At 34.5% G+C, this 26,922-nt stretch overlaps 2 protein-coding genes and 1 long non-coding RNA gene across 3 annotated transcripts; 2 read left to right on the forward strand and 1 right to left on the reverse strand.

Annotated features, from left to right (window-relative positions):
* Positions 1 to 7,072: 7,072 nt before the first annotated feature.
* On the forward strand, positions 7,073 to 10,901 carry LOC145108109 (uncharacterized). Its single transcript, XM_079045107.1, has 5 exons — positions 7,073 to 7,478; positions 7,887 to 8,998; positions 9,545 to 10,236; positions 10,324 to 10,380; positions 10,498 to 10,901. Exons 2-5 carry the CDS (start codon positions 8,029 to 8,031, stop codon positions 10,741 to 10,743), a joined length of 1,965 nt encoding a protein of 654 aa, XP_078901233.1. The 5' UTR covers positions 7,073 to 7,478; positions 7,887 to 8,028; the 3' UTR covers positions 10,744 to 10,901.
* LOC145108110 (F-box/kelch-repeat protein At1g80440-like) lies at positions 10,839 to 12,018 on the reverse strand. Its single transcript, XM_079045108.1, has one exon. The coding sequence runs from the start codon at positions 11,963 to 11,965 to the stop codon at positions 10,907 to 10,909; it is 1,059 nt and encodes a 352-aa protein (XP_078901234.1). The 5' UTR covers positions 11,966 to 12,018; the 3' UTR covers positions 10,839 to 10,906.
* A 4,251-nt stretch (positions 12,019 to 16,269) lies between these two features.
* LOC145168768 (uncharacterized) lies at positions 16,270 to 17,500 on the forward strand. Its single transcript, XR_013742076.1, has 2 exons — positions 16,270 to 16,421; positions 17,066 to 17,500. It is a non-coding gene; the product is annotated as an uncharacterized LOC145168768 (long non-coding RNA).
* Positions 17,501 to 26,922: the final 9,422 nt, after the last annotated feature.

The raw sequence follows: 26,922 nt of genomic DNA on the forward strand, positions 1-26,922 counted from the left end.
AGCGCAAACATTTGACTAATGGGCCTAATAAACCTTAATTGATCAAAAGACCTAGCTATTGGGCCTATTAGGCTAAGATGGGGTTGGAAACCCTAATTAGGGTTTAGAAAACCCTAATATTGGATTTATGGGTTTGGACTTATTGGGACCCACATTTGGGTCATTGGAATGTAAGTGTGTATTAAGCCCAATCACACCATATGAGTTATTTAGAAGAGTGATGGACTTAATGGATTAAGTCCTTAATGGGTTAAGTGAGAAACACTTAACACTAATCGTCATTTTATGTGAAACCCTAATTTCACTTGGGTTTATTGTTGGGCCTTTCTATTGGGCCTTGATGATTGGGTTATTAATGGGCCATCTAAGATCAAGCAAATGGACTAGAATAATTAATGGGCTTTCAGGTAAGGCCCATATGAGGAGTTGGGCCCAATTTGGAAAATTGGGCCATAGATGGGCCATAGTTTAGGCCTTAATGATTATATGATATTGGGCCAGTAGAATGTCAAAGGTTGGACTGGAATAAATGGTTGGGCCTTAGAGTGAGACCATGTAAAGGTTTGGGCCCAATTTGGAAAATTGGGCCATATGTTGGGCCTTGATTCACAGATTGACCTTTGGGACTTTGGATTGGGCCTTGAGCTTGAATCAAGCTAAGATGGGGTTAAAGTAGTCTTTTACCCCAAGCATGGACTTATGATTTTTGTGTTGGGACCCAATTATTAATTGGGTGATGTTTGATATTGACAGTTCGAGAATCTGTCAACCAGCAGTTGGGATTGTGTCTACAGGACTTCAGTAGTGTGAGGTGAGTTACCTCCCAGTAGCGGTGGGTCTATGTCCACAATGTCGGCTCACTAGACTAATTTGACTATTTATAGTTAATCACTACACCCCTATAACAAAATTTCTTGAATCTGCCACCAATATATACACAAGGCTAGATGTGTCGTCTTCTTGAAGACCCAAGTTGGCTAAAGAGAGATTCACAATCAATCTGAAAACTCTAATTACTATTAAATATTTATTATTTTTCTTTATCCTATCTACTTTCAATATACACTTTAGCCTGTAGTTCTAATGTAGTAATGTGTTAGACTCATTTTCATTGCTTCATAATAACAAAGCATGGTCTTTTTTGGAAACGACATATATATATATATATATATATATATATATATATATATATATATATATATATATATATATATATAGAGAGAGAGAGAGAGAGAGAGAGAGAGCTAGGTTCATTTGTTTAAACTAAGTATTGTGTTATTGTATGCATAAATGTGGGCCAATCAAAATTAAATAATTAAATAAATAAATAAGGGTAATTTAGTAATTTGTTTAGTAACTTCCAAAATTAATCCCTATAATCATGGTAGACTTTTAACCTAATATCTCCTGTCTAAATCTCGTTCCCCTCTTTTATCTAAAACGCCGATCTAATCTCTCCTGTTTAAATCTCGTTGCACTCTTTTATCTACAACGCCGATCTGCAAAGGAAAAGGGATGCGAGTAGCAGCAGGTGGGGTGAGATCAGAAGAGAGATCGATGGGTGAGACCAGAAGAGGGTCCGACGATAGGTGGGGCTTCGGTGGCGTTGGCTTGACGGAAGAAGAGGAGGTGGGTGCGGGTTCTTTTAGGTCTGCTTCTATCTCTCTTATTCTCCCGCGTTTTAGTATTTTGTGAAGAAGCATAATTGAATCGTTTCGTTGCAGATCAATGCTTCCGACCTCCAATCTCCACCGCCGCCAGCATTCCGATCAGGTAATGAATTTCCTTTCAAAAATGTCGATTTCCAATTAAGATACGATCGCCAAAAGTCCAATTTCCAATCTCATGAACAATTTCGATTTTTGCCTCCGAAAGAATTCAATTTCAGATTCGCTGTTGGTGGGATTATTCGCATCAAGACAACAATTTACAAGACCCAAAAATTTGATTTTTAAACCTCCGATTCTGATTTGAACTCCCGATCGAGCCTAGAACATGAACGCTAGTACTTCGATTTCAATTCGTACGACCGATTTCCGATTGCGAATTTGGGAAATTCCTAGAACTCCAATCGATTTCAACTTACAGGATTGAAATCCAACTTCAATTTCATGAACAACTTCAATTCTTGCTTTATGAATGATATCAGTTTCGCTTGTGTATCTTGAGGCGAGAGACGAACTTTGGCATCTTGATTTGGCAGGTTCGTTTCAAATCTAGTCAATTGATTATGGAACGAAAGTAAATATCAGGTTCGTTCCTTCGCTGGAAGTAACATTTTTAACAGAGGTAATAATTAATAATTAATTAAATATACAAATGCAAAATAGTTTTTTTTAATAAAAAAAGTTCAATTTATGTTCAGATTGAACTGCTGTCAAGACTCCATCACTGCCATGTGGTGTCTGGATGGGGTTTCAGAAAAATGTCTAGACTGGGGGGCCCGCATTGCAGTAGCCATTGGAGCTGCTAGAGGGTTGGAATATCTTCATGAAGCAGCTGCACCAAGAATCTTGCATAGAGATGTTAAATCCACTAACATTCTCTTGGATGAAAACTGGAGAGCAAAGGTGGGAATTAGGAATAATAATTTTTAATATCACATTTGTGAATGTTATTAAGTTTTTTTTGTTGGTAGATTACTGATCTGGGAATGGCTAAGAGTTTGGTGAAATGATTGGTGAAATGATTAACATATGGTATATATCACTTCAATGAACAGAAAAATCCAGCAGGAGTACAGAAGCTCATAGGTGGTCAACAGTTGATCTTGACCACCCTCAGATCATAAACATACAGAACTATAGGTATCCTTAACTCATAATTATTCCCCCTTTTTGACTTTCGACTTATGATTTTTAATCATTATTTACTTATTTTCGATCCTTGAATTCTTGAACCAGCATTTTTTTAGCTACATGGAACGTAGGAGGAAAATTCCATTCCAACAAAATGAATCTTGGTGAGATTCCAATTCTTTTGGAATGGAATCACGAATTCCAATTCTGTTGGAATGGAATCATGAATTCTAATTCTGTTGGAATGGACAGTTCTGTTGGAATCACAGAAGTTGATGCTTGAAGAACGGACCACAAAATTGAAACGGACCACATTATTCTTTTAGAATGTATTAGTCGTTGTTAGATTTTGATGTTTTCTTTCCCATTTTGATTGTTTTTTTAGTTTATTCTTTAATAATAAATGTAAGTATTAACAATTTTTACCCGTATTCTATAAGAAATAATGTATTTTTTGTTTTTATTCTTCTATTGATTGTTCAAGAATTTGTTATTCTACAAGAAGTTTTTAAATTCATGATCAAGAAATAGGTTCAAGAATATTTTTATTATTTATGATTCAAGAATATTGTTATTTTTGAATATACTCATAAACATATTCTGTCAGAATGTCCGAATTAAAAGAATTATAATTCGAAAAATCAGATTTTTAAAATTAATAGAATCTATGATCCCTTAAAAAATGCAATTTTCCTTTATTAAGTCTATATTAATTGACTAAATTACCCTTGTAATTAATTAAGATGATATTTTCAATTATATTTAATTCAATAATATATATTAATCACTTTCTTAAAATATGTAAATTTGATTGGCTCACATTTATGCATTCAATAACACAATAGATACTCTAAACAAAATAACGTAAGCCTATATATATATATATATATATATATATATATATATATATATATATATATATATATACCCAAAAAACGATTAGCAAGTAGCTGAATCGGAGGGTAAAGAGTACATAACAGTAAATTACAAGAGAAAATGATTAAAAGGGGAAATGCACCAATCAACCCAATTCCCACAACCAATGAACATTTGCTTTTGTATCGTCGCCTCCCCATAAGAATCGTCGCCTTAGTTTTTCAAGTTCATCAATGATACCAATTGGAGATTTGAACAGAGAGAAATAATAACTAGGAAGGTTGTTGAGAACATACTTAATTAAGGTTAGTCTACCCCCGAATGACAAAGTTTTTGCTTTCCAACCCGACAAATTTGATTGAAATTTATCGATTATGGGTATCCAATGTTTCTTTAATGACATGTTTGCTCCAACCGGTACTCCTAGATAAGTAAAAGGGAAGGTCCTTTCCAAGCAACCCAGAACCTGTGCCTGACTGTGAAGTTCTGAAATAGTTGTGCCGATGCCAAATAGTCTTGATTTATGAAAATTGACTTTGAGTCCGGAACAGATATGGAAGCATTTTAGGATTCGAGCTAGGTTTTTTATACATTTTTTTATGCCATTCACCAACGAAGATAGCGTCATCGGCATAGAAGAGATGGGATAAGAAGGGGCCATTGTTGGGTAACTGGACACCTTTAAGAAGCGATTTGTTGCGGGCACCTTTGATAGAGACATTCAGACCTTCCATGGCCACAATGAAAAAGAAGGGGGAAAGGGGATCACCTTGCCTCACACCTTTGCTAATGGAGAATTCATCTTTGGGAGATCCGTTGACTAGAACCGAGGCTCGAGAGGATGAGAGGCAACCGTGAATCCATTTCCGCCATTTGCAACTAAACCCCATTTGTTCTATCACATAATCGAGATGTTGCCAATTTATAGAGTCAAACGCCTTTTCGAAGTCCACTTTGAACAAAAACATTTTCTTCTTAGATTTCTTGGCCCACGAACAAATTTCATTCATAATTAACGGACCGTCTAATATATTCCTCCTGTTTATATAGGCAGATTGTACTTCATCTACGACAGTGCCTACCACCGGTTTGAGTCCGGAAGCAAGTATCTTGGCGATAATTTTGTAAAGGCATTCGATGAGACTAATGGGTCGATAATCCCCCAGAGCTAATGGGTCTTTGACTTCAGGGATTAATGTTATGAAAGATGAGTTGCATCCACGAGCAAATTGACCATGAGCTTCAAAATATAGTACGAACCGGAATAAGTCATGTTTTATGGTTTCCCAATTGTTTTTAAGAGCCTAGAAAGTAAAACCGTCAGGTCCCGGGGCTTTCTTACCACCACAACACCAAATCGCGCTTTTGACTTCTTCAATTGAAATAGGGGAATCTAAATCACTGATCTGATATGATGAAAGTGATTTGAATAGGTTGCAGATGAGTTTAGGCCTCACAGGCCAGTTATCATGGAACTTGGTAGCAAAGAAGTCATGTACCTCTTTCTTTATCACAGTCGGATCAGCAGACCACACTCCATTTATTACAAGTCCACGCAACCTGTTTTTCCTGTTTTTATTTTTTAACATTCCATGAAAAAATCGAGAATTTTCATCACCGTCTGTTTTCCATCTTATTTTAGCCTTCTGTTTGGAGATCGATTTTCGCAAACCTTTCTACTTCACAAATTTTTTGTTTGCATTTCCTTCTCCATGATAGTTCAGATTCAGAGAGAGTTCTAGATTCCGCCAAATGCTCCAATTCATCCACTTTGGATTTCATATCCTCCAATACTTTCGTTTCCTTTTGGGAGTCAGTAAATCTCCAGTTGCTAATTGCGAGTTTTACATGTCGACTAAACAACTTTGTAAACATCAATATCTAATATTTCATTTAGAACATTCATGTTACGTAATTATGTTACATCTAGTGGGTTTTAGCGAGCTTGTGAAGAACGTTAGCGTTTAAAAAAAAATATTCCAATAAACAAATCAAATTCATGGAACAATGAACACTGCATTAACCTTGCCTTAGTCAACGTGTACTACTTTCAAAATTAAACTGCTACAGTACCAACTAGATTCTTTTGTGGGCCCATCGTCTTTCTAAATTAAAACGTCTCCCTCAAACTATTATCATTATTCGTATTTGGTCCTCAAACTATTGGTTTAATGTTAAAAGTCTCTAACTATGAAAATTGAAAACAAAATTCTATATACTCGGTCATTCTCATTATCTTCTTGGCTCATATTTTTTTATTAACACCTAATGAACACTTGAAAAACCAAAGTATTTTAGTTGGTAAGTAGGTTTATAAAAATATTTAACTATTATTGATCAAATATGAAATATCCTTTGATAAAAACAAGTTTAAGAAAAGTTTTAGTAAAAACCAAATTAAAGATGATAGTTTCATGTGAAAATCAAGAATAAACATGTAAAAGAAACAAAACATTATATATATATATATATATATATATATATATATATATATATATATATATATATATATATATATATTCTTACATTTCCTTCACTTATGAGAGATATTAATAACAATTATATTTTAAATATCTTTAATTTGATTATTAATAAAAAAATATTCTCTTTTCTTTTTTTCATGTTTTAGATATTGTAGTGGTAATATTGGTAAATCTATGGTTTAGATTGACACAACGTGCCCAAAAATCAACCATTGCATAATTGAATCCTCCAAAACACCATCCATTCTAATAACATAATAAGAATATATGAAGGAGATGCAAGCATTGTAGATTATATTAATATATTTAGGGACAAAGCCACAATTTTTTTAATAAAATGGCTTTAAAAAGATTCATTTTAAAGAAGAATGACTTAAAATTGATGGTGAACTTTTAGGTATAATTATCTTTAGTTGTTTGTGAACTTGTAGTCCAATTAAAAGAGATAAATTAGAACTCATTTGTCGCCCTACTAGCTCTACCACCGAATATATTAAACTTTTAGATATCTTTATTAATTATAAGAATCAAAGTAGACAGATATACCTATTATCTTTCTTGGTCATTCTCTTAATGATATGTTCGATCCCCAATACTAAAATACATTTATGAAGTTTTTTTTTTTTTGGATTTCTCGAGCATTAAACTGAAATCTCTACTTATATCATGTTATTAAATAACAAAATTACATGTTTATTTGCATTATTAAAATATGTTTATATTTTTTTAACATGAAAATGATCTTTCTGTTGAATCAAATATGAATTGGTTGAACACTTAAAACGGTAGGTTTTTTTTGGATATTGGATTTAAAGTAACAAGGCCTGTATATAACAATTAAACAACTCAAAGGGACTTCATTGTAAATTATTCCTCAAAATTTTACCTTTCTTCTTCCGTCAAAACTCCGTCGACACGAGTACTCAGCACGTGTGACTTCTTTCCTCAGTTTCAGACACATCTGCCTCACTCTCAAACACACACAAACTCCATAGCAGATTGGTGTTTTTTAACTACTTTACAAGCTTAAAAAGGGGAGAAAAGAATCACACTTGTTGCTGCTTTCACCACTGGTGATCGAAGTTGGGAGCTGCCAGAAACCGGAAAACTGACTGTTTCACCGGTTTCTGCCTCTAGAAATTTACCAGATGATTGAAGTGGCATTGTTCATACATCGATCCGTATAAGAAAAGTCAAATTTTGCAGATTAAACAGGAAGTAACTGAGAAGATCTACTTGCTCAGCTTCAGAGATCATTTCCTCGATCTGTCCGAAATTTTCAACGCCCGTTACAATTGAATCAAAGGCATTCAGCAAATTAGTAAGTCTTCGTGGTTACTGATTTTCTGTTTCCTTTATTGAATCGTAAATTTTCGTAGCATATTATATGGATTGAGTTTGTTCTTCAAGATTCAAAGGCGAGGCGATTATCAGTCAACTCTCCAATTCACTTGCCGACAAAAGCGCAGACAAAGGAATCTATAATTTGTGTGAAACCCTGAATTTGCAAATCTACAATGCGATCCTGCAGTTAATAACTTATAGGCTGTACGTTTACAAAGAATTGAATCTGCAATAATCCTTTCCCTAATTATGATTGAAGTTGACTAAGTATTCATTATGCACCTTCTTGTAACATAAATTTACTGAATGTTCTCTAGTCAACTCTGATGATGATGATTCTTTCTTGTGTCAAATAACCTGAAACAATGTGTATTGCATTGTGCAGGATGCAACTCTAGGATTGATTTTTTCGAAGCTCTCATTATTCTGCTTAAACCCTAATATCAAGAATGTTGGACATATACTCTCATGGTCTTAGCAATGACGTGTTATGTTCTTATGCTGCTTGAAATCAACTGAAAGGAAATATGGATGAATACAATCGAATAGATGTGCAAAGAAACTCAGGGAGACAATCATCACGCCCAGTCTCAAAGTCATTATTATCAGGTAAATCAACACCTAGAGGTTCTCCTTCATTTAGAAGATTAAACTCCAGTCGAACCCCTAGAAAAGATGGAAGAACAGGTGGATTTGGTACTAATTGTTTCAAAAGCAACCGAATTGTACTTTGGTTGCTTCTGATCACTCTTTGGGCTTATGCTGGATTCTATATCCAATCAAGGTGGGCTCATGGTGATAACAATGAAGGGATTTTCGGGGGAAATGATTCAAATGATGAATCTGATAAAACCGAATCTGAACAAGTTCATAGAAGGGACTTGAGTGTGAGTAATGACTCATTCACAGATCAAGTTGTGATCAATGTCAATCAGCCTGATGTAAAAAAGACAAATATGGTCAAGAACACCACTCATGGTGTACCACAGTCGCACACAATTATAGCCATAAAGAAACGAACTAAAAGATCAAGGCGTAAACGTGGTAATAAAAAAAAGGGTTTGGAAACTGAGATTAGTAAGAATCTTGAAATCCAAGAAGAACAACTTCCCAACACAAATGCTACTTATGGGATGTTATTTGGTCCATTTGGTTCAATAGAAGACAAAGTTTTGGAATGGAGCCCTACAAAGCGATCAGGGACATGTGATAGGAAAAGTCAATTTGCACGTCTTGTTTGGTCAAGAAAATTTGTTTTGATATTCCATGAGCTATCAATGACTGGAGCTCCACTTTCAATGATGGAGTTAGCAACCGAGCTTTTAAGCTGTGGAGCCACTGTTTCTGTAGTTGCTCTTAGCAGAAGAGGTGGATTGCTAACCGAACTTGCAAGAAAAAAAATTAGGGTTCTTGAAGACAAAGATAAAATCAGCTTCAAAACTGCCATGAAAGCAGATCTTGTCATTGCAGGTTCAGCTGTATGCTCATCATGGATTGGTAAGAAACTAAGGCCATGTTTGGCGTACTAGCTGTAAAGCTAGCTGTTAGCTAAAAAGCTAGCTGATAACTGAAAAGCTAGCTGATAAAAAATGACGTTTGGTAAAAACTAGCTGATAAGCTAGCAAAAATATACAAAATGAAAAACTAGTTGTTAGTTGAAAAGCTAGCTGTTAGTGGAAAAACTAGGTGATAACTGAAAAGCTAGCTGATAAAAAATGACGTTTGGTAAAAAATAGTTGATAAGTTAGCTGAAATATATAAAATGACATTTAGGATAATGAGTTTTTTATAATTAATTAAGAGTATAGTTGAAATATTTTAAAAAAACTCCTGAAAAGCTAGTCTAAGTAGCTTTTTAAAAAACTGACTTATAAGTTACTTTGTGGTTTGCCAAACATGACAACTTAAAAAACTCGAAAAATAAACTAGCTTATCAGCTAGCTATGGCGTGCCAAACACAACCTAAGATTTAAGAACCTTTTGTAATTCTTTTATAAACTTTGTGTTTTTAAGTTTTTAAGACAATTAGCATGATGATGACAGAACAATATCTTGATCACTCTGTGGCTGGGACACGTCAGCTTGTGTGGTGGATCATGGAGAATCGACGCGAGTACTTTGACCGGTCAAAGCTTGTTCTAAACCGTATAAAACAATTGGTTTTCCTTTCTGAATCACAATCTAAACAATGGATGGATTGGTGTAAAGAAGAAAATATTGAATTCAAGTCACCACCCTCTTTGGTTCCACTCTCTGTTAATGATGAACTAGCTTTTGTAGCTGGCATAAATTGTTCCCTGAATACGCCTGCATTCACCACTGAAAAGATGCTGGAAAAAAGATTGATGTTAAGAAAAATAATCAGACAAGAAATGGGAGTCAAAGATAGTGATATGCTTGTGATGGCATTGAGCAGTATAAACCCTGGAAAGGGTCATTTTTTGCTTCTTGAATCTTTAGAGTTGACCGGTGATAAAAGTCAAAGAGGATTGGTTGACCATGGTGAAAGTTTAAAGAAAATGTTGAGAGGGAGTGAAGAAAAAAAACAGGGAGAAGAGATTAAGCTCTTAATCGGTTCAGTTGGGTCAAAGAGCAATAAGGTGTTTTACGTAAAATCACTCCTTAAGTTCTTATCGAATCATTCGGATTTGGAAAAATCCGTCTTATGGACCCCAGCAACAACACGTGTTGCCTCTCTTTACTCTGCAGCAGATGTCTATGTTATAAATTCTCAGGTGACAATTATACCCTTATTTTTTGCATATAAAGCTTTAACTTAAAAAAAAAACATAAAATATGATTGACTGAATAAGCATGAACAGGGGCTTGGAGAAACATTTGGAAGAGTAACAATTGAAGCAATGGCATTTGGTATTCCAGTAAGTCGCTCTAAATTAACATTTTTATGTAAAAAATAGCAACATGATTTTAAACTTTTATAGTTTTATAGTTTTATCTATCTAATTATAATTATACAATTTGTGTGTTTTGATTAGGTGCTTGGGACAGATTCAGGGGGCACGAAAGAGATTGTGGAACAAAACGTAACGGGTCTTTTACATCCAATTGGGCATCCAGGAACAAGCATTCTTTCCAAAAACCTTCAATATTTACTAAAAAACCCATCAGAACGACAGCGTATGGGACTCCAAGGAAGACAAAAAGTTAAAAACATGTACTTGAAAAAGCACATGTACAAGATCTTTTGGGAAGTTCTTTACAACACCATGAGAATAAAATAAACTTGCCCACTGTTTCTCATGATTTTCACTGAAATGACAGAAACAATGAGCAAAATCCAGAACTATTTATATTTTTCGTATTCTTTAATCAAAAGTTATGTTATGTTAAAAAAACAAAATTCGAACTATTATATATTTATATATATAGTTTCTGTACAGTTTTTTATATTTCCAAACAACAACCGGACTGAACGTGGCCGGAATATTCCTCCGGCGTCTCCACCTTTTTCCACGTGTGGCTCTTCAGATCTAACACGTATACCCCATGACTTTTACCAAATCCAACAGATCCAACGGCTAATAACCTTCCTTCGCATCCGATTACACAATGTACTCTATCCAGATCCTTTGGGATCCTCGTTTTAAAAGAATGATCCAGTGCTACGATCACACCATCTTGATACATACACATCACCCCATCACCACCGTCCACGCATGTTCTCGGACACGTGTCAGCTCCTAAGAACTCATCTTCTTTTTTATCCCATCGCCACGTGGAAACATCGAAAGCTTCTGCGCTTGTCCCAAACTTCCCTTGCATTGACGTGTTGTACCCACCAATGACGTAGAATTTGCCACGGTGGAAAGCTCCTTTGCATTCGTCACGCTCGTCTGCCATGTAAGGTAGTATAACCCATCTATCGTCCGCCACGTCATACATCATCCCTGACCGGAGTGCATTCTTTTCGTTATCGTGTCCGCCGCCGACGAACACTCTCCGCTCATTATCCGACGCACATCCAAAAAACGACCTTGTACTCCCTGGCATATCGGACCCACGTCGCCACGTGGCGGAAACGAAGTTATACACAAAAACAAAATTCGAAGCCTCCCAGTTCTCCGGGCTTAACCCGCCCATCACCACAAGATTATACCCGACCGGAGCAATCTGACAAAAATAAGGTAACCCGTCGGAAAACCCAGGGATCGGCGGCAGCTCACTCCAGTCACCCGTTTCCGGCTCGTAAACGGAGAGACGGTAAACCGGTGTAATCATATACTTCCGTAACCCGTGGTTCATGTTCGAATCAAGATGCGACTGCACCATCACGACGATGCGACGGCTCAGCCCGGCGGACTTGCGGTGGTTCCGAAACAGAGGAAGGTCAATCTCCGACTTCCAGCTCCGGCAAACGGAGGCGGCGGAGGAGAAGTGGTTGTAAGGGACGCGAATCAGACACTCTAAACCGACGTCATTGGGGAGACCTGGTATGAGGTCCATGAATTAGGAGTAAAATTGAAAAGGAGATATGGAGTATGTGAGTATGTGTGAGAATGAAGTAATGGAGGTTAAATAAATAAAGGGGTGGAATGTTTCTAGAAGGTAGTGAGTTGAGTGAGGCGGGGAATCGATAATAAGACGAAAAGAACGTTTAAACGGAAAGTGGTGAGACACTGAGACGTGAGACGGACCCATTGGGCCATTGGCCGTATTTTGTTTTGATTTCTTCAAGTTGACGGTTTTCTCTTTTGTAACGGACACGGTGTGCTTTAACAAAATAATGGATGGTATTAAAGTGCCTTTTGGCATAACATGATAAAATAGTAAAAAGTATACCTATATATAATTTTGTTTCCATTGTAAAATAGATTATGTTTATTTATTTCAAATTTAAAATAGATCTAATACAAATTAGGGTTTGTTGGCGGCAATTTTTTTGGAATTTTAAGAAATTTTAAATTTAAAAAAAGAATCAAACAAAAGAAAAGATGTTGGGAACGCAAGCTTATAGTTTTCGTTTTAAACAAAAAAACTATTAATTGGAATGTTGCTACATGAAATAGTGTTTAAGAAAAAGTTCATGCATCATATAATCATTTTACTATATCACTTTTAAAAATATAACTTATACATTTATTTTTATTAGGATTCGAATTTATATTTTTACATTGATTAACCAATTATAATAAAAATTGATCACAATAATTATTAAAATAGAAAGTGGTCACGACGAAGTAACCATAACTTAGGCTAAGTGGAGTGGAGGTATAAGCATTTAGCTGTCAGATGACATTTTTTTGGAGTACAGTTCCCTTTGGACGACATGCCAAGAAAACCAAGATGGCTTACATATCTCTCTCTCAATAATCATCCGATACCGTTAGCCTTAGATATAGACATCAAATATATTGTAGTTATTGTATATTGGATAAAACTCAACTTCAAGTCAATAGGAAGATATCAAAGTATTGCTAATTTCTGATAATAAAGACTACTCCAATATTGCAAACCAACTAGAAATTAACTTAAAGTCGTTAAATAACTTTCCTCTGAACAAGTTGTTTATTATATTAAATTGTGTTCATAATGATATTGTTACTTTAACATTGAATGTCTACACCCATGGTTTTACTATTAGACTTCGTATGTTTGTTATATGACTTTTGATTTTTGTAATGGAGGATAATTACTCATTACTCATAAACAAATAAAAGATACTCATAAACAAATAAAAGATACCAGCTGTCCGCTTCAATCTTCAATCTTCCAACTTCCAGCTAGTTTTACAAAACACTCCTTTAGTCTTTTTTTTTTTATTAATTTTTTATTCAAAATTACATAGATTGTTAAGTTAATCAATTCACATGAACTTCCATGAATGTCACATTGATTTCACATAATATGATAATAAACTCATATTATAACACGAGATTCACATGTATAATTCTATTACATCTGAAATCATATTATTCACCTAGAAACTAATAAATTTTTGTTTAAATAGAAAAGTTAGATCGAACATTAAACAAGTTGAAAAAAAAAATTCTAACAAAAAACCTATAACAATATCGGCATCAAAATAAAAACGATGTTTATTTTTATATAACTTACTTGATTTAAACATTATTGTGTTAGTAAAAAAATGAATTATATGTACCAGAAATATCGCTAGATATATTTTTACTATTCAATATTATATATTATCTAATAATTTGGATCCACATAAGTTAATACTTTAAATAGTTAAAAACCCATAATCTACAAAATAACATATATTTAGCGTTCATTTATTAGAAATTACAAATTTCAAATCATTCCGTATATATTTTGTCGATGTTAACCTATCTCCATGTTAATTCAACGTTTGAATCGATTACATTACGTTACTTGAAGAAAAAGGTAAGTAAAGCTCAAATAGATCGTTCTCCATCAGGTTTTCTTTAGGTGTCCTTCCGTCATATCCTTACCATCCATTATACGTTTATTTTTGCTAACGAAGACCCTTCAACAATACGGGCAATGAGGCATGGGCAAACGTCTTGACATTATTGGAAACAAAAAAGAACACATCAACTTGCATTTTGCTTTTCCTTTTATCATATAGTGTCATGATAGGTATATTAGATATTTACAGCAAAAATTTCCATTTAAAGAAAGTGGTGTTGCCAGCCATTAGAAGCTTCTATGAACATGTTTTGCATGCCTACATACGGATACATGCATTCGTAACATGCATCCATGGTAGTAATGTTGTCCATTTTCTATATATATATATATATATATATATATATATATATAGTAATTCATATTCATATTTTATGAACATGACTAGGTTTTATGGAAAACAAAAGAATACTAAAAAATTCTTAAAAATCATAAAATGCATAAAAAAAATACTTAAAGATCACAAAACTTATTTTTTTTATTTTATATACCAAAAAATCGCACCTTTTTATTAAAATTCGCTGAAAATTTTTTTGAAAAAAAAAAATAAAAAAAATTCGATTTTTTATTTTTTTCAGCGAATTTTAAAAAAAAACAGCGATTTTTGGTATATAAAATCAAAAAAAGTTTTATGATGTCTAAGTATTTTTTTTATGCATTTTTATGATTTTAGGGTTTTTTTGTTTTCCATATATATATATATATATATATATATATATATATATATATATATATATATATATATATATATATATATATATAGTGTAAATAACAAGAAATCTTATGCTAGTTTCACAAACAATTAAGATCTAAAAAATGAGATCTAAATAGATCTGAGTCATTCTCTAATAATTCTCAAGAACATCAACATCTCCCTTCCATCCCTCCTTCTACCATCGGCAACCTCCTACCATCGCTGCCGCCGTTGATGTCCACCCTACCAACGGTTAGTCGGAATCTAAGTCGGCACCTATGCTGCCATCCAGATATGTTATTTGTACTCCACGTGCACCAGATCCATCACTAGCGTCATCCTCATACATCTCGAGATCTGTGGATTTCTGCCGGTAACCGCCACTACCAAAGACAACGACAACACCACTGATGACGTCTAAGGTCAGATCACGAGCTCCGACGTGCGCTGAGAACAGATCTACGACCGTCGGTGAGTGGCGAAGCCAAATCTATGAGCTCCGGTGAGCGCCGACGACTGGCACCACCATCGACGACGTCCTCACTATCGTTTCCTCCGACGACTTCTACCACCTCCGTCTCCCCTCTCCCCTATCGCCAACGAAAACACATATCGGATGAGATTTGATGAAAACACTGTTGAACCAATACAATCGTCACCACTATTACCAACGAACCTTTTCCATCACCGTCGATGTCGGCCAGTTACCGCCATCACTATCAAAACTCACCGGATCGTCGACCACCATATGCTCTACCACCGTCTCAAACCTTCGTTTCCTCCAATTCTGCTACATTTCACTGCCGGTGAGTTGAAAACGTCGATGATGTTATAATTGTAAAAAGGAAGATGAAGATATGATTTGTGTAGAGAGATATGTTGATATTATGGAGATGCTCGAACTAATGTTCATTTTTCTTCGGTGAATATTTTTTTGTCATTTAAGTTCAAATAGTTTCCTAATTACTAGCTAACATATAGCTTTTTTACTAGCTTACATATATGGCGTGTTCGGCACGGAGCGTTTGAGAGCTTGAAACTTCTAGCGTTTGACAAAACGCTTCGTTTTGAACAGAAATCCTTGTTTGACACTACAAGCTTCTAGCGTTTAGTTTAAACAAAACGCTCCAAATTCGAATGCTACTTCATGTAGCGTTTAACAAACCGCTAGCAGCTAGAAGCTACCCGTTACCCACTACAAGCTACCCGCTACCAGCTATTTTTGCCGAACATACTCATAACCATATAGATTCTTTTACCTTTATTGATTCAAACAGATGGAGTTATTATTGACAATTCGTTAATAGCTTTTTCATTAATTGTTTGAACCATCGACATATTTTTATTATTCTAACAAATCAAAGATTTGATTTGCAATATTAATAATTGAGACATATATGAATCAAATAACTTTAAAATAATAAAAGCATTTGATAATTCCTTTTATATATATATATATATATATATATATATATATATATATATATATATATATATATATATATATATATATATATATAGAGGTTCAAATATGGATAAACAAATATTGTGTGGATGTAGGGATTAATATAAGCTAAATATTATTTAATTTTAATAAATATTTAATTAAATCATCTACCCTTTAATTTAGATAAATTACTCTATTTAAAACCATATCAAACCTTCGACCGTATCCCTCCTTCCTGTTTCCATTGACTAACCCCATCAGAGCTTCGTATTATTTGAAACCATCATCGTATCGCCGGCGATCTAAATCAGTTTTTTGTCGGCAATAGATAAGCTTTTCACAAAACTCCATTACTTTTGAATTAGTAACAGGTAAATTTACTCCTTTATTCCACGTTTGATCTTAAAATTTCATCTTTGATGCCACAAACATGGGTATGATCCAAAAGGATTTTTTTTTCTGGTTCTTGTTCTTCATGTCAACACCATAAGAAAAAAATTCTTTAATTCATTTTTTTGGGCTTCTATTTTGGTGGTGAGATAAAAAAAAACTGTGCTTTGTTTTACTTTTGCTCGACAGAAACAAACAAGAAAAGATAAAAAAAAAATCTTCTTCACGTCAAAAAAAAAAAAATGACGTCAAAAGCTATAAAGAAATCATCTATAATTTTTTTAGCTTTTATTTAGGTCTTGATATATAGAAAAAAATTGGTTATGGTTCATTTTAATAAACTAGAAAAGAAAAAAAAAATTGTTATAATTCCACTATGCAATTAGAGATTCTATGTTTTTCTTTTTATTGTGTGTATTTTCAATGATCATGATCTAGGTAGCTTGGTTTAGTTGTTTGATTATAAAATAAAACTTGAACCCCACAAAGAAATTTATCAAATGGGTGTGTCACTGTGTTGCACACCACCTGTTTGTGTTTTTGTTCCAGGCTTTTTTTCATATGCGTTCTAATTGTAATATCTTTAAATAGTTTCTCATTGGCTTATTCACCATTGTTGTTGTAGGCTCTTGAAAAGAGAATTGGTCCACCTTACAAAAGCAGCATCATTCTTTCAGAATATCAAGGTTCATTTTACAAAAGCAACATCATTATTTCGGAATAGAAGGGTACACCTTACAAAAACAGCAACATTCTTTCAGAATAAAAGGGTTCACCTTACAAATACAACATCATTCTTTCTTCAAGGAGAAATCTGGCAGAATGCATTCTTAAATTTTATATCAGTTTTTGTACTTTCAAGAATTGCATATATCTTTTTCCTAAGAATGGGTGACGTTGGTTAGAAAATGAATGAAATTTAGTTTTATTCTTTAAGAATTTATTTATATTTTTCATGTTTGTTGTAAGTCATTAAAGAACGTGTATTGTTGTTTGTCAGAATGAATGTTGTTAATCTTTAACTCTTGGTTCAAAAATTTGTTATTCTTCAAAATGTTCATTCAATCAGATTTTGTATTCAATCAGAATATGTATTCTATTCGAATATGTATTTTAAACTCTTGGTCCACATTCATTCCTACATCCACACAATACTTATCATCCACATTATAACATAGCCCTATCTATATATATATATATATATATATATATATATATATATATATATATATATATATATATATATATATATATATATATATATATATATCAATTTTTAATGTGAGATTATTACGTGGAAATTTTACGATAAAATATTATATAGTCTTAAAATTTGGTACATAAGGTGTTTAATAAAATGTTTTAGTGGATTAGTATAAGTCTTTAAAATGTAAATAAATGTATGAACTAATGTATTAAACTGTAAATGAGTGTCTGAACTATTGTATTAAACAGTGAATCAGTGTCTGAAATGTTGTATTAAATCGTGAATTTATGGTATTAAGTTGTGAATTTTGTAATAAAAATAGTTTTATTTTGATGGTTTTTCCCTTTTGTTAAGGTGTGGATTTAATGTTTAAATATCTAATTTATTGTTTGTTTTTTGTTAATCTTAATTTTAACTGCTATTAAGTCGTGAATCCAAGTTTGTTTTCTTATTTATTATAATATTTGCATAAAATATTAAGTTGTGAAACCACTGCTATTAAGTTGCGAGTTGAAGTTTGTTTTCTTATTTTTATAATATTTTCATAAAACTGGTATTCATAACTTATGGTTTATGGTTTTTATATTGTGAACTGAGTATGAATTTGTGTTATTATGTTAGTTTTTATATAAAAAAAATATTATTTAGGCTTTTTAAGTTGTGATTTTTATGTTTTAATGTTTCAGTTATTGTCTTAAGTTGTGAATTTTTCATATTAAGATGTGACTTTTGTGTTTTAAACTGTAAGTGGCTGCATTATACTGTGAATTTTCTGTTAAACTATAAATTGACTATATTAAGCTGTGAATTTTGTGTATTAAACTGTGAATGTGTTAAACTGTAAATTTGTGTGTATTAAACTGTAAATTGTGTATATTGTACTATGAATTGACTATAAGTTAATAATATGGTGGTGAACTTATATATATATTTTTTTGTATATTAAACTGTGATTTTTGTGTTTTAAAATATGAGCTCCGTTTTCGATGTTCTTTATATCCACGCATAGGTGGAGATGTAATCTACAACTTTCGTTTAGACTCCGTCGGCTAATTTTGACTTTATTTTTAAAGTTATATTTTAACAGGTCCGGACATGTAAAGTTCGTTAAAAATTCATAACTTTGTCATCCGACGTCCATTTTCGTCTGTCTTTTTATCGTTGAGCTCCTATTAACGAGATATTCGATTCTCGTTTAGATTGTGTCGGCTAAAAACGGTCGATCTAAGATTCGAATTCCGGATTGCATACTGTTATGTCAAATCTTAGAAAAATCATAACTTCGTCATACGAAGTCAGATTTGGGCATTCTTTTTATGCACGCTCTCGGTTTAACGTATACTATAACTTTCGTTTAGATCGCTAAGGTTAAAAAGTACTTTATTGTAAACTCACTTTTTACGTCACACAATGTCGTGTTAGTTTTGTCGCGAAACTTTGACAGATCATAACTTCTTTGTTATAACTCGGATTTCGGTCTTCTTTATATCTCCGGAATCATTGTCACGACTGCTACAACTTTCTTCATAGATATTGGGTTTATCTATTATTTTATTTTTGACGCTTATTTTTATTCTTAACTTATTATATCTTATAAATAAGTATAATGTACATAAAATCACATAATTCATATAATATTCAAGTACCTCTTTATTACTTCAAAATAGGTTACAATTATTGAACCTAACCATTACATCATCATACTAATGCTTAGCCTAGAAACACGGGCGTTACAAATATACATATGTATAAGAATAAGTATAAGACATATGCATATACATATGCATATGCATATACATATGCATATGCATATTCATATGCATATGCATATACATATGCATATGCATATTCATTGTTACTAATTTGTTTGAATGAAGTTAAGCTTCAGTAAAAAGCAAATTTTTATTTTATAATTTCATCTTCTATTTAAAAAATATGAGTCAGTCTCGCCAAATACATGTAGATTTTGTTGTGAAAAAGAATCACAACTTTGTTTACATTACAAAAGAATTAAACAAAAAGCAAAAAATATAAACATGAAGGGACAGGGGTATAATGGGAAAAAGATTAATAGTCAACTTCTGTTTTATCAAATTACCAAGAAAAAGATTAATAATCAGCACTCAAAGTAGCCAAATCCCAACTAAATTTCATATGAAAACTAAACCAACAAAACATCCTCTTATTTCTGAAAATAAATATGAGGATTTCTATTTAGGGACTAAGAAAAAAAGAGAGATTATAGGACAAAAAAAAAAGACTAATCAACTGTAAGTGTCAATCATCTGTTACAATCCACATACAAGACTACTTAGACCTATCAACAAGAAAACATGACAAAAAAAATAAAATTTCTTGTCATGATAGAACTACATAATACCAATAATGTAAAAAAAATATATGATCATAAGATGTGAAAAAACCCCAGTAAAATAGTAATTTTTCTGAATTCAGATGACCCTAATTTAATAACATATGCATGAAGTGATTCACCAAAATCAGTCCCAGAAGAGGGGATTACAGACACGAAAGTAACCATATCAGGTGTGAAGTGATCACGAGTCATTTTTCTGAATAGCTCAGTTACACCATGTGATTTCTGGTCTTTGAAATATTTAAAATTTTTGATTACTTACAACTTCGAAATCAGGTGATTAATCAAGAAAAAACATATAAGGTGATTACTTACACGTGGGCTTGGAAGTAAAAACTTGCAGGCAAAATCAAGAAAATTCATATAAGGTGATTAATTATAGAAATACAAACAAATTTGTGTGTGAACATAGGTGTAGGTAGGAGAAATGGTCAATGAGTACAAAAAATTTCAAGAAAGTTGCAAAAGAATAGATAGATAAATGATGAGTTTACTTCTGAAGAACAGATGATCAAACAATGAAAAAACTCACAGGGGAATTAAAACAAACACTTGGAGGGCGTGAAAATAAACAAAAGAAACCAAAAAAGAAACCAGAAAGTTGTGCATAAGAAGAACATAATTCATCTAATTGCTTAATGGATCATATTTTGAAGGTTTGTGTGAAAAAATAGGGGAAAAAAAGCAATGCATCATTCAAGTGCATAAATTTTTTTTTAATTTTACTTCAAATTAATTAGTTTGATGATCATAAAACATGGAATTATGACTAATTTGAGTAATTTCAATGAAAAATAAATCAGTCCTAAACATTAGAAGAAAGAAAAGAGATTAGATCAATAAAATATCATGTCTACCCAACATATACCTAAAATAAAATGTTGTTTTTGATAAAATTTATAGTCAACAGTTCGTGCAAATCACATATCAAAGAGAATTTTGGTTGTACAGAGTGGTGATGACGATGGATACTCCGAGAAGGAGAGCCACAGCCTTCGAGATTCTGATGACTGTGATGCAGAAGGAGTTGGGGATTTCATACAGAGTGGGGAATTTCCAACGTTAGGAAACAATAGGGCGAAATTGATTGATGATGCAGAAGGATTGGTGAAAATAATAGCGAAAAAACAATGAATTTCTAGGTTCGTTGGTTCGCTCCATTTTTAGGAATTCGCTGTTTAACTTGATTCTATATTGAACAATATGATTTCAATATTTCTACATGTATGTTTTATATAAATAATTTTATTATTTATTTTTTTGTTTAGTATTATTTTAATTATTGCTATAGTTAAATAAATGGGAAACTATAAGCATAAGCTCAGTATCATTTGCAGTCCATATCATCATGTTGATATCATATTGGTCAGTATAATTATTTAACTTAAACCATATATTTAACTACATTGAAAGTCCATCATAAAATTACAACATTTTAACTTCCAACTTATTATGGTTAAACTACTACAATTGAATGGTTCTTTAGAAATTTTCTGTTTTTGCAAAATATTTTTTGTTTTTGCAAAACATTTTTTTCTATATTTACATATATGTTTTCATGTATCCGAATTAAAAAACATAAAAGAATTGTTTTTATATATTCGTTTTCACAAATCACTTTAACTCTATTGTTAATTACTTCTTGTATTTCTTGTATATTGTATGCACATAAATTTTTCGCAACACACAAAATCCATTTTTTTGTGAGTTAGTTCAAGAATGTTAAACATTTAAGATATGCCAATGAAAGAGGATATTATAAAATATATCTCAAAGGTGATTACACCTTTATCAACTTTGTGTATTGCTTTAAAGTTTTTATTGCAAAAAAGGAATGCAAGGCGATTAAAAAAATTTATGGTTTTTTTATTATTATATTACAATTGGTGTATGTTTGGTTTATGATTTTTTACATGTGTAGCATTATTTACAGAATATTTTGAGGTTGCATAAAATAACAATAAATATAAATATGTATTTTAACCTTAAGTTGAACCCAAAGCTTTCTTCACCGAATAAGGATTTTGCTGCATACTACTTTAAACAAAAATTGAACATACAACTTTTTTCACCGAATCAATCTTCTTGAAAAGTTCTTTCATGAGAGGATAACAATGACCAGATGTTTAACTTCTTTCTACTTAAGCCAACCATGACATGAGCAAATTTAAACAACGAAACATTTTTATGTTGCATCATTACTAACCTAAAACTCCAAAATTAAATCACAATAGAAACATCATGATAAATATCCAATAAAAAAACCCTGCAATAACCAACAAAATTACCATACAACTATAACGTCTCCAAAATACAAAGTAACTTTTTCATTTTTAAATAAGATAAAAATCATTCATTCCATTTCATCAAAATATAATCAGAGAATAAAATATAATCTCATCAAACATCATAATAAAATATAAAATAAATAGTGCAAAATCTCCACTGGATGCAATGCAATCATCTCAGGCTCTTCTATTTGCTATCATAAGTACCTGAAACATTTAAAATTAAATCGTAAGCACAAAGTTTAGTGAGTTTTCCAAGATACCACATACAACACATAATAACAAACATATCATTAACGACCTATTTCAGCCAACGGATATGTTTCAACCCATGTGAATGTTATTGTCCCTTCATAGTCTTACAATCACTTTCGTTGCTACAATCTCCCTGCAATCTTTCCTTTTATGGTCCTATCATAGTCTTTCATACAAGTGTTATGATCCCCCATAGTCTTTCATGCAAATCACAAAAACAAACAACATAACCTGACACTTAGTGTCCTACTGTTAGAATCTGAAATTTAGAGAAAGTTGACTTTTAGTCAACTATTGACCAAAAGGGCAAAATGGTCAATTATGAGAAAGATATGGGATTATGAAGTTATGACTTCATAAAAATAGCCAAAAAGAGTTTAAGTCACTTAGAAGATGTTAGATGAGTAAGTTCAAAAGAAAGAATGCATGAGAAGATGCATTTTAGCCACAAAGGTAAAATGGGAAATTTTATGTTTTTGGGCCAAGTTTGTGATTTAATAGATTAAGACTCGTGTTAAGTTAGTGAGATATAACTTAACAGATTTATAGAGTGTGTTCCCACCTTTGCGTGTGTAACACCACGAATCCTTGATGAGAATTTAAGAGTTATAATGCACTTTGGGGAACCTACTCGACGAGTTGGTTGGCCCCGACTCGTCGTGTAGGGGCTGAGTTGGTCACGCGTATTTTGAAGCCTACTTGTCGAGTCGAGGGGCTGGACTCGACGAGTTGAGTCTCTATTGAGAAAACCCTAATTTTAGGGCTTACACCCTATTTAAAGGCCCTTAAGCCCTCATTTCCGCCTCCCTGACCATTTAGACACACTGAGAGAAACCCTAGACGAGCTGTAGTCGTTGAGAGAGAGAGAGAGAGAGAGAGAGAGAGAGAGAGAGAGAGATAAAGGCTAACGATCTTGTGTTCAAGTGCATTTTTAGAAGAGGATTGAAGAGCAAGGAGGTTTGGAACGAGAAGAAGCTTTGGATCCAGTGTTCTTTCGGTGCTAGCTGTCAAATGGAGGTAAAAAGCTTCTATCTTGAGCATTCTTGTGATAGATCTCTTCCTAGGGAGTTTTAGGGATTATTTCCATACATCTTTTGGTTTTTGAGTTATTAAGCTGATAATGGAGGTTGAGACTCCATATATGAGCTATATGAGTCCCTATGAGCCCAAAGATCCAAGCTTTATCAAGCTAGAGGAAAACTTTTATGTATTGGACCCTTTATGGAGCTTATCTAGGCATTTTGAGCCTACATGCCATGCATGAACGTAAAGCTTGCAGCTTTACGTGTTGATCCAGCCTTAGGAGGCTAGATCCAGAGTATGAGACCTTATTTATGCTCAAAATCATTGGAATGAGAAGAGGGACTGAAGGGACTCGACGAGTCGGTGAGCTGACTCGAAGAGTCGTTTAGGGTTTACCCCGAGGGTTTTTGATGCGTGCAGACTCGGCGAGTTGGTGAGATAACTCGACGAGTTGAGAGGGTTTTATCTGTCTTTGGACTTAGAGTGGACTCAGCGAGTTGATGAGACAACTCGACGAGTAGGTAGGGCTTTCCTGATCCTGTGGACACTGCATGATCTCGACGAGTTGACTAGCAACTCGGCGAGTCGACTCAGGTTTTCGCGATTTACTGAGTTCTGAGGGACTCGACGAGTTCATGTGTAACATCCTGTTTCTGATCGTTTGTGATTTAGGGTTCGTGGGCTGCAACCCGAGCATGAGGAAGCCTTGAGGCTGCGACGAGTTACTAGAACTGTAGGGCTTCTCGGTACCTTTCCGTGAGTATGAGGTTCACTGGAAACGGACTTATAGTGAAGGAGCTATGATAGTTTGAAGTTTTGGCAAGTTTAGTCCTCTATTGAGAAAAGGTGGCAGCTGAGTACGCGGGGCGTACGTATGTGTACGCTTAGCGTACTCATTAGCGTGATTTTGAAGTGGAGCCACCTAGTACGCTAGGCGTACCAGAGGGTACGCTGGGCGTACTAGGCACATAGTGGAAACCCTAAATAAGGGATATGTCCCTATTTAAAGAACATGATGGCCTCACTTCTGGCCACCATTTCCAGCCTTCAACTGTAACGACGTAATTTTTCAAAAAAAAATTTCATTTTCGAACACAATAAAACTCAGTTTCATATTCTCAAAATCATAAGTATCTCAAATGTCAACAATTCCACACATATAAATTCAACCCCCAGAATCATATAACAGTCTCTCGCCAGTGTGTACAATCATGCCGGTGCCTTCCCGCGATCCTCGGAACTACCTGAAACACATAACACATAACACGGTAAGCACAAACCTTAGCGAGTTCCCCAAAATACCACATACAACATATTAGCCACTCGAGGCTATAACCCTGTAAGACCTTCCGGTCCATGTGTCTCAGTGGGACCCTCCAGTCCCACGGTTCGTTGGACCCTCCGGTCTGGTCTGTTTGGGACCCTCCAGTCCCATGGCTCGTTGGACTCTCTAGTCTGGTCTGTTTGGGACCCTCCAGTCCCACGGCTCGTTGGACCCTCAGGTCCGGTCTCAGCCTCACATAATATAATATATATCACATAAACAAAGCACAACTCAAGTAAGCATATAAGACCCTCTGGTCACACATAAATACCACTCAAGGTAAAGTATAGTGAGAAGACTCACCTCATGAGCTAGCTAGTAAAATCTCGTGCTCGAAATCCTCGATCTAGCCTCCGCCTATCACATGGATAATATTCTAATCAATACTCCCCTCACAACTCAATTACACAATTCCTTAGTCCCTTAAATGGGTAAAAGACCATTTTACCCCTCCCTGACTTTTACTACACAATTGACCAGACCTTACAGTCAACAAAAGTCAACTCTAGCCAACAGTCCAAAATTGACCAGACTCGCCGAGTGCACTCGTGCGACTCGTCGAGTCCCATCGTTTCTCAGTATCCTCAGGAAAGTCAAGCTCGTCGAGTTAACCCGTAACTCGTCGAGTTATAGCGCGATTGAACTCATCGGGACAAACCCTAAGCTACTCTTCGAGTCGGCTCGTCGACTCGGCGAGTCTATTAAGACTCAGCTTGCATTCAGACGATTTAAGGGAGGATACTTTCTCAATCTCCAGATCTACACTCTAAGGGCTCATATATCACGTAAAGTCATAGAATTTATGTCCATGCATGGAATTTTGGGCAAGAAATGCCAAAAACATGATCTAACATGGGTTCTCACTCTAGAATTTCACCAAGGAAGAATAAAGCAGGAACTTATAGGTGCTAAGGACCTCCTAAGGTCCAGATCTGGAGTTCAAGCTTCCTCATGAACCCCAAATCCTCAAAGCCCCAAAAATATACATAAAAGGAGCCCTAATCTTCAAAATATGAGATCTATTCAACAAAAGGGAAAAGGTTCGAGCTTGATACCTCTATCAGAAGCTCTAGGATGAATATTAGCAGATCCAACACCCTTCTTTTGCTCCTTGCTTGAAAACCTTCTCCTTCCTTGCAAAGATACACAAATTCTCCAAGTTAGCCCTCTCTCTCTCTCTCTTTCTCTCTCTCTCTCTCTCTCTCTATACGCTCAAGTATCGTTTAGGGTTGCTCTTTGGGAAGGGTGGCCGCAAAAGGAGGCTATAAGTGCCTTTAAATAGGTCCCAAACCCGGGGATTTAGGGTTTCTTATTCCAGCACCTACTCGGCGAGTCGCCTCTCGGACTCGTCGAGTAGATCATTAAACCCACGTGGCCATTCGCGACACTACTCGGCGAGTTGTAGCACCAACTCGTCGAGTCACTCCATAAACATTAAAATAAATAATCAAGATGATGTACCTGGGGATCCAAATGTTACAATTCTCCCCACTAGAATCAGACTTCGACCTCGAAGTCATGCTCCGCAAATAATCCTGGGTACTGCTCCCGTATTTCTGACTCCGGCTCCCAAGTCAACTCGGACCCTCTCCGATGTTGCCACTGGACTTGGACCAGGGGAACTTCCTTGTTCCTTAGAACTTTCACCTTTCTGTCCAAAATCCTGATCAACCTTTCAATATAATTCAGGCTCGCATCCACCTGAATGTCCTCTAGCGGTACCACCGTCGTCTCGTCGGCCACACACTTCCTCAGCTGGGACACGTGGAAGGTGTTATGAATCTGATTCAACTCCGCAGACAGCTCCAACTGGTATGCTACCCTACCCACTCTAGCGGTCACTCGAAAAGGACCGATGTATCGGGGCCCTAGCTTCCCCCGCTTCCTAAACCGGATCACCCCTTTCCATGGGGATACCTTTAGGAGTACCAAATCTCCGACCTGGAACTCCAGCTCAGATCGTCGCCTATCCGCATAACTCTTCTGGCGACTCTGGGCCGTCAGTAACCTC

The sequence above is a fragment of the Lactuca virosa genome, chromosome 4, assembly GCF_052849685.1.
Source record: "Lactuca virosa cultivar CGN04683 chromosome 4, Lactuca_virosa_CGN04683_v6, whole genome shotgun sequence".
Taxonomy (NCBI): domain Eukaryota; kingdom Viridiplantae; phylum Streptophyta; class Magnoliopsida; order Asterales; family Asteraceae; genus Lactuca; species Lactuca virosa.

Bases quoted from the DNA above. Each gene is read 5' to 3' on its own strand.
- LOC145108110 (XM_079045108.1), bottom strand. From the start codon at position 11,965: ATGGACCTCATACCAGGTCTCCCCAATGACGTCGGTTTAGAGTGTCTG.
- LOC145108109 (XM_079045107.1), top strand. From the start codon at position 8,029: ATGGATGAATACAATCGAATAGATGTGCAAAGAAACTCAGGGAGACAA. The intron at 8,999-9,544 runs GTAAGAAACTAA...TGATGATGACAG, and splicing joins TGTATGCTCATCATGGATTG to AACAATATCTTGATCACTCT. The intron at 10,381-10,497 runs GTAAGTCGCTCT...TGTTTTGATTAG, and splicing joins CAATGGCATTTGGTATTCCA to GTGCTTGGGACAGATTCAGG.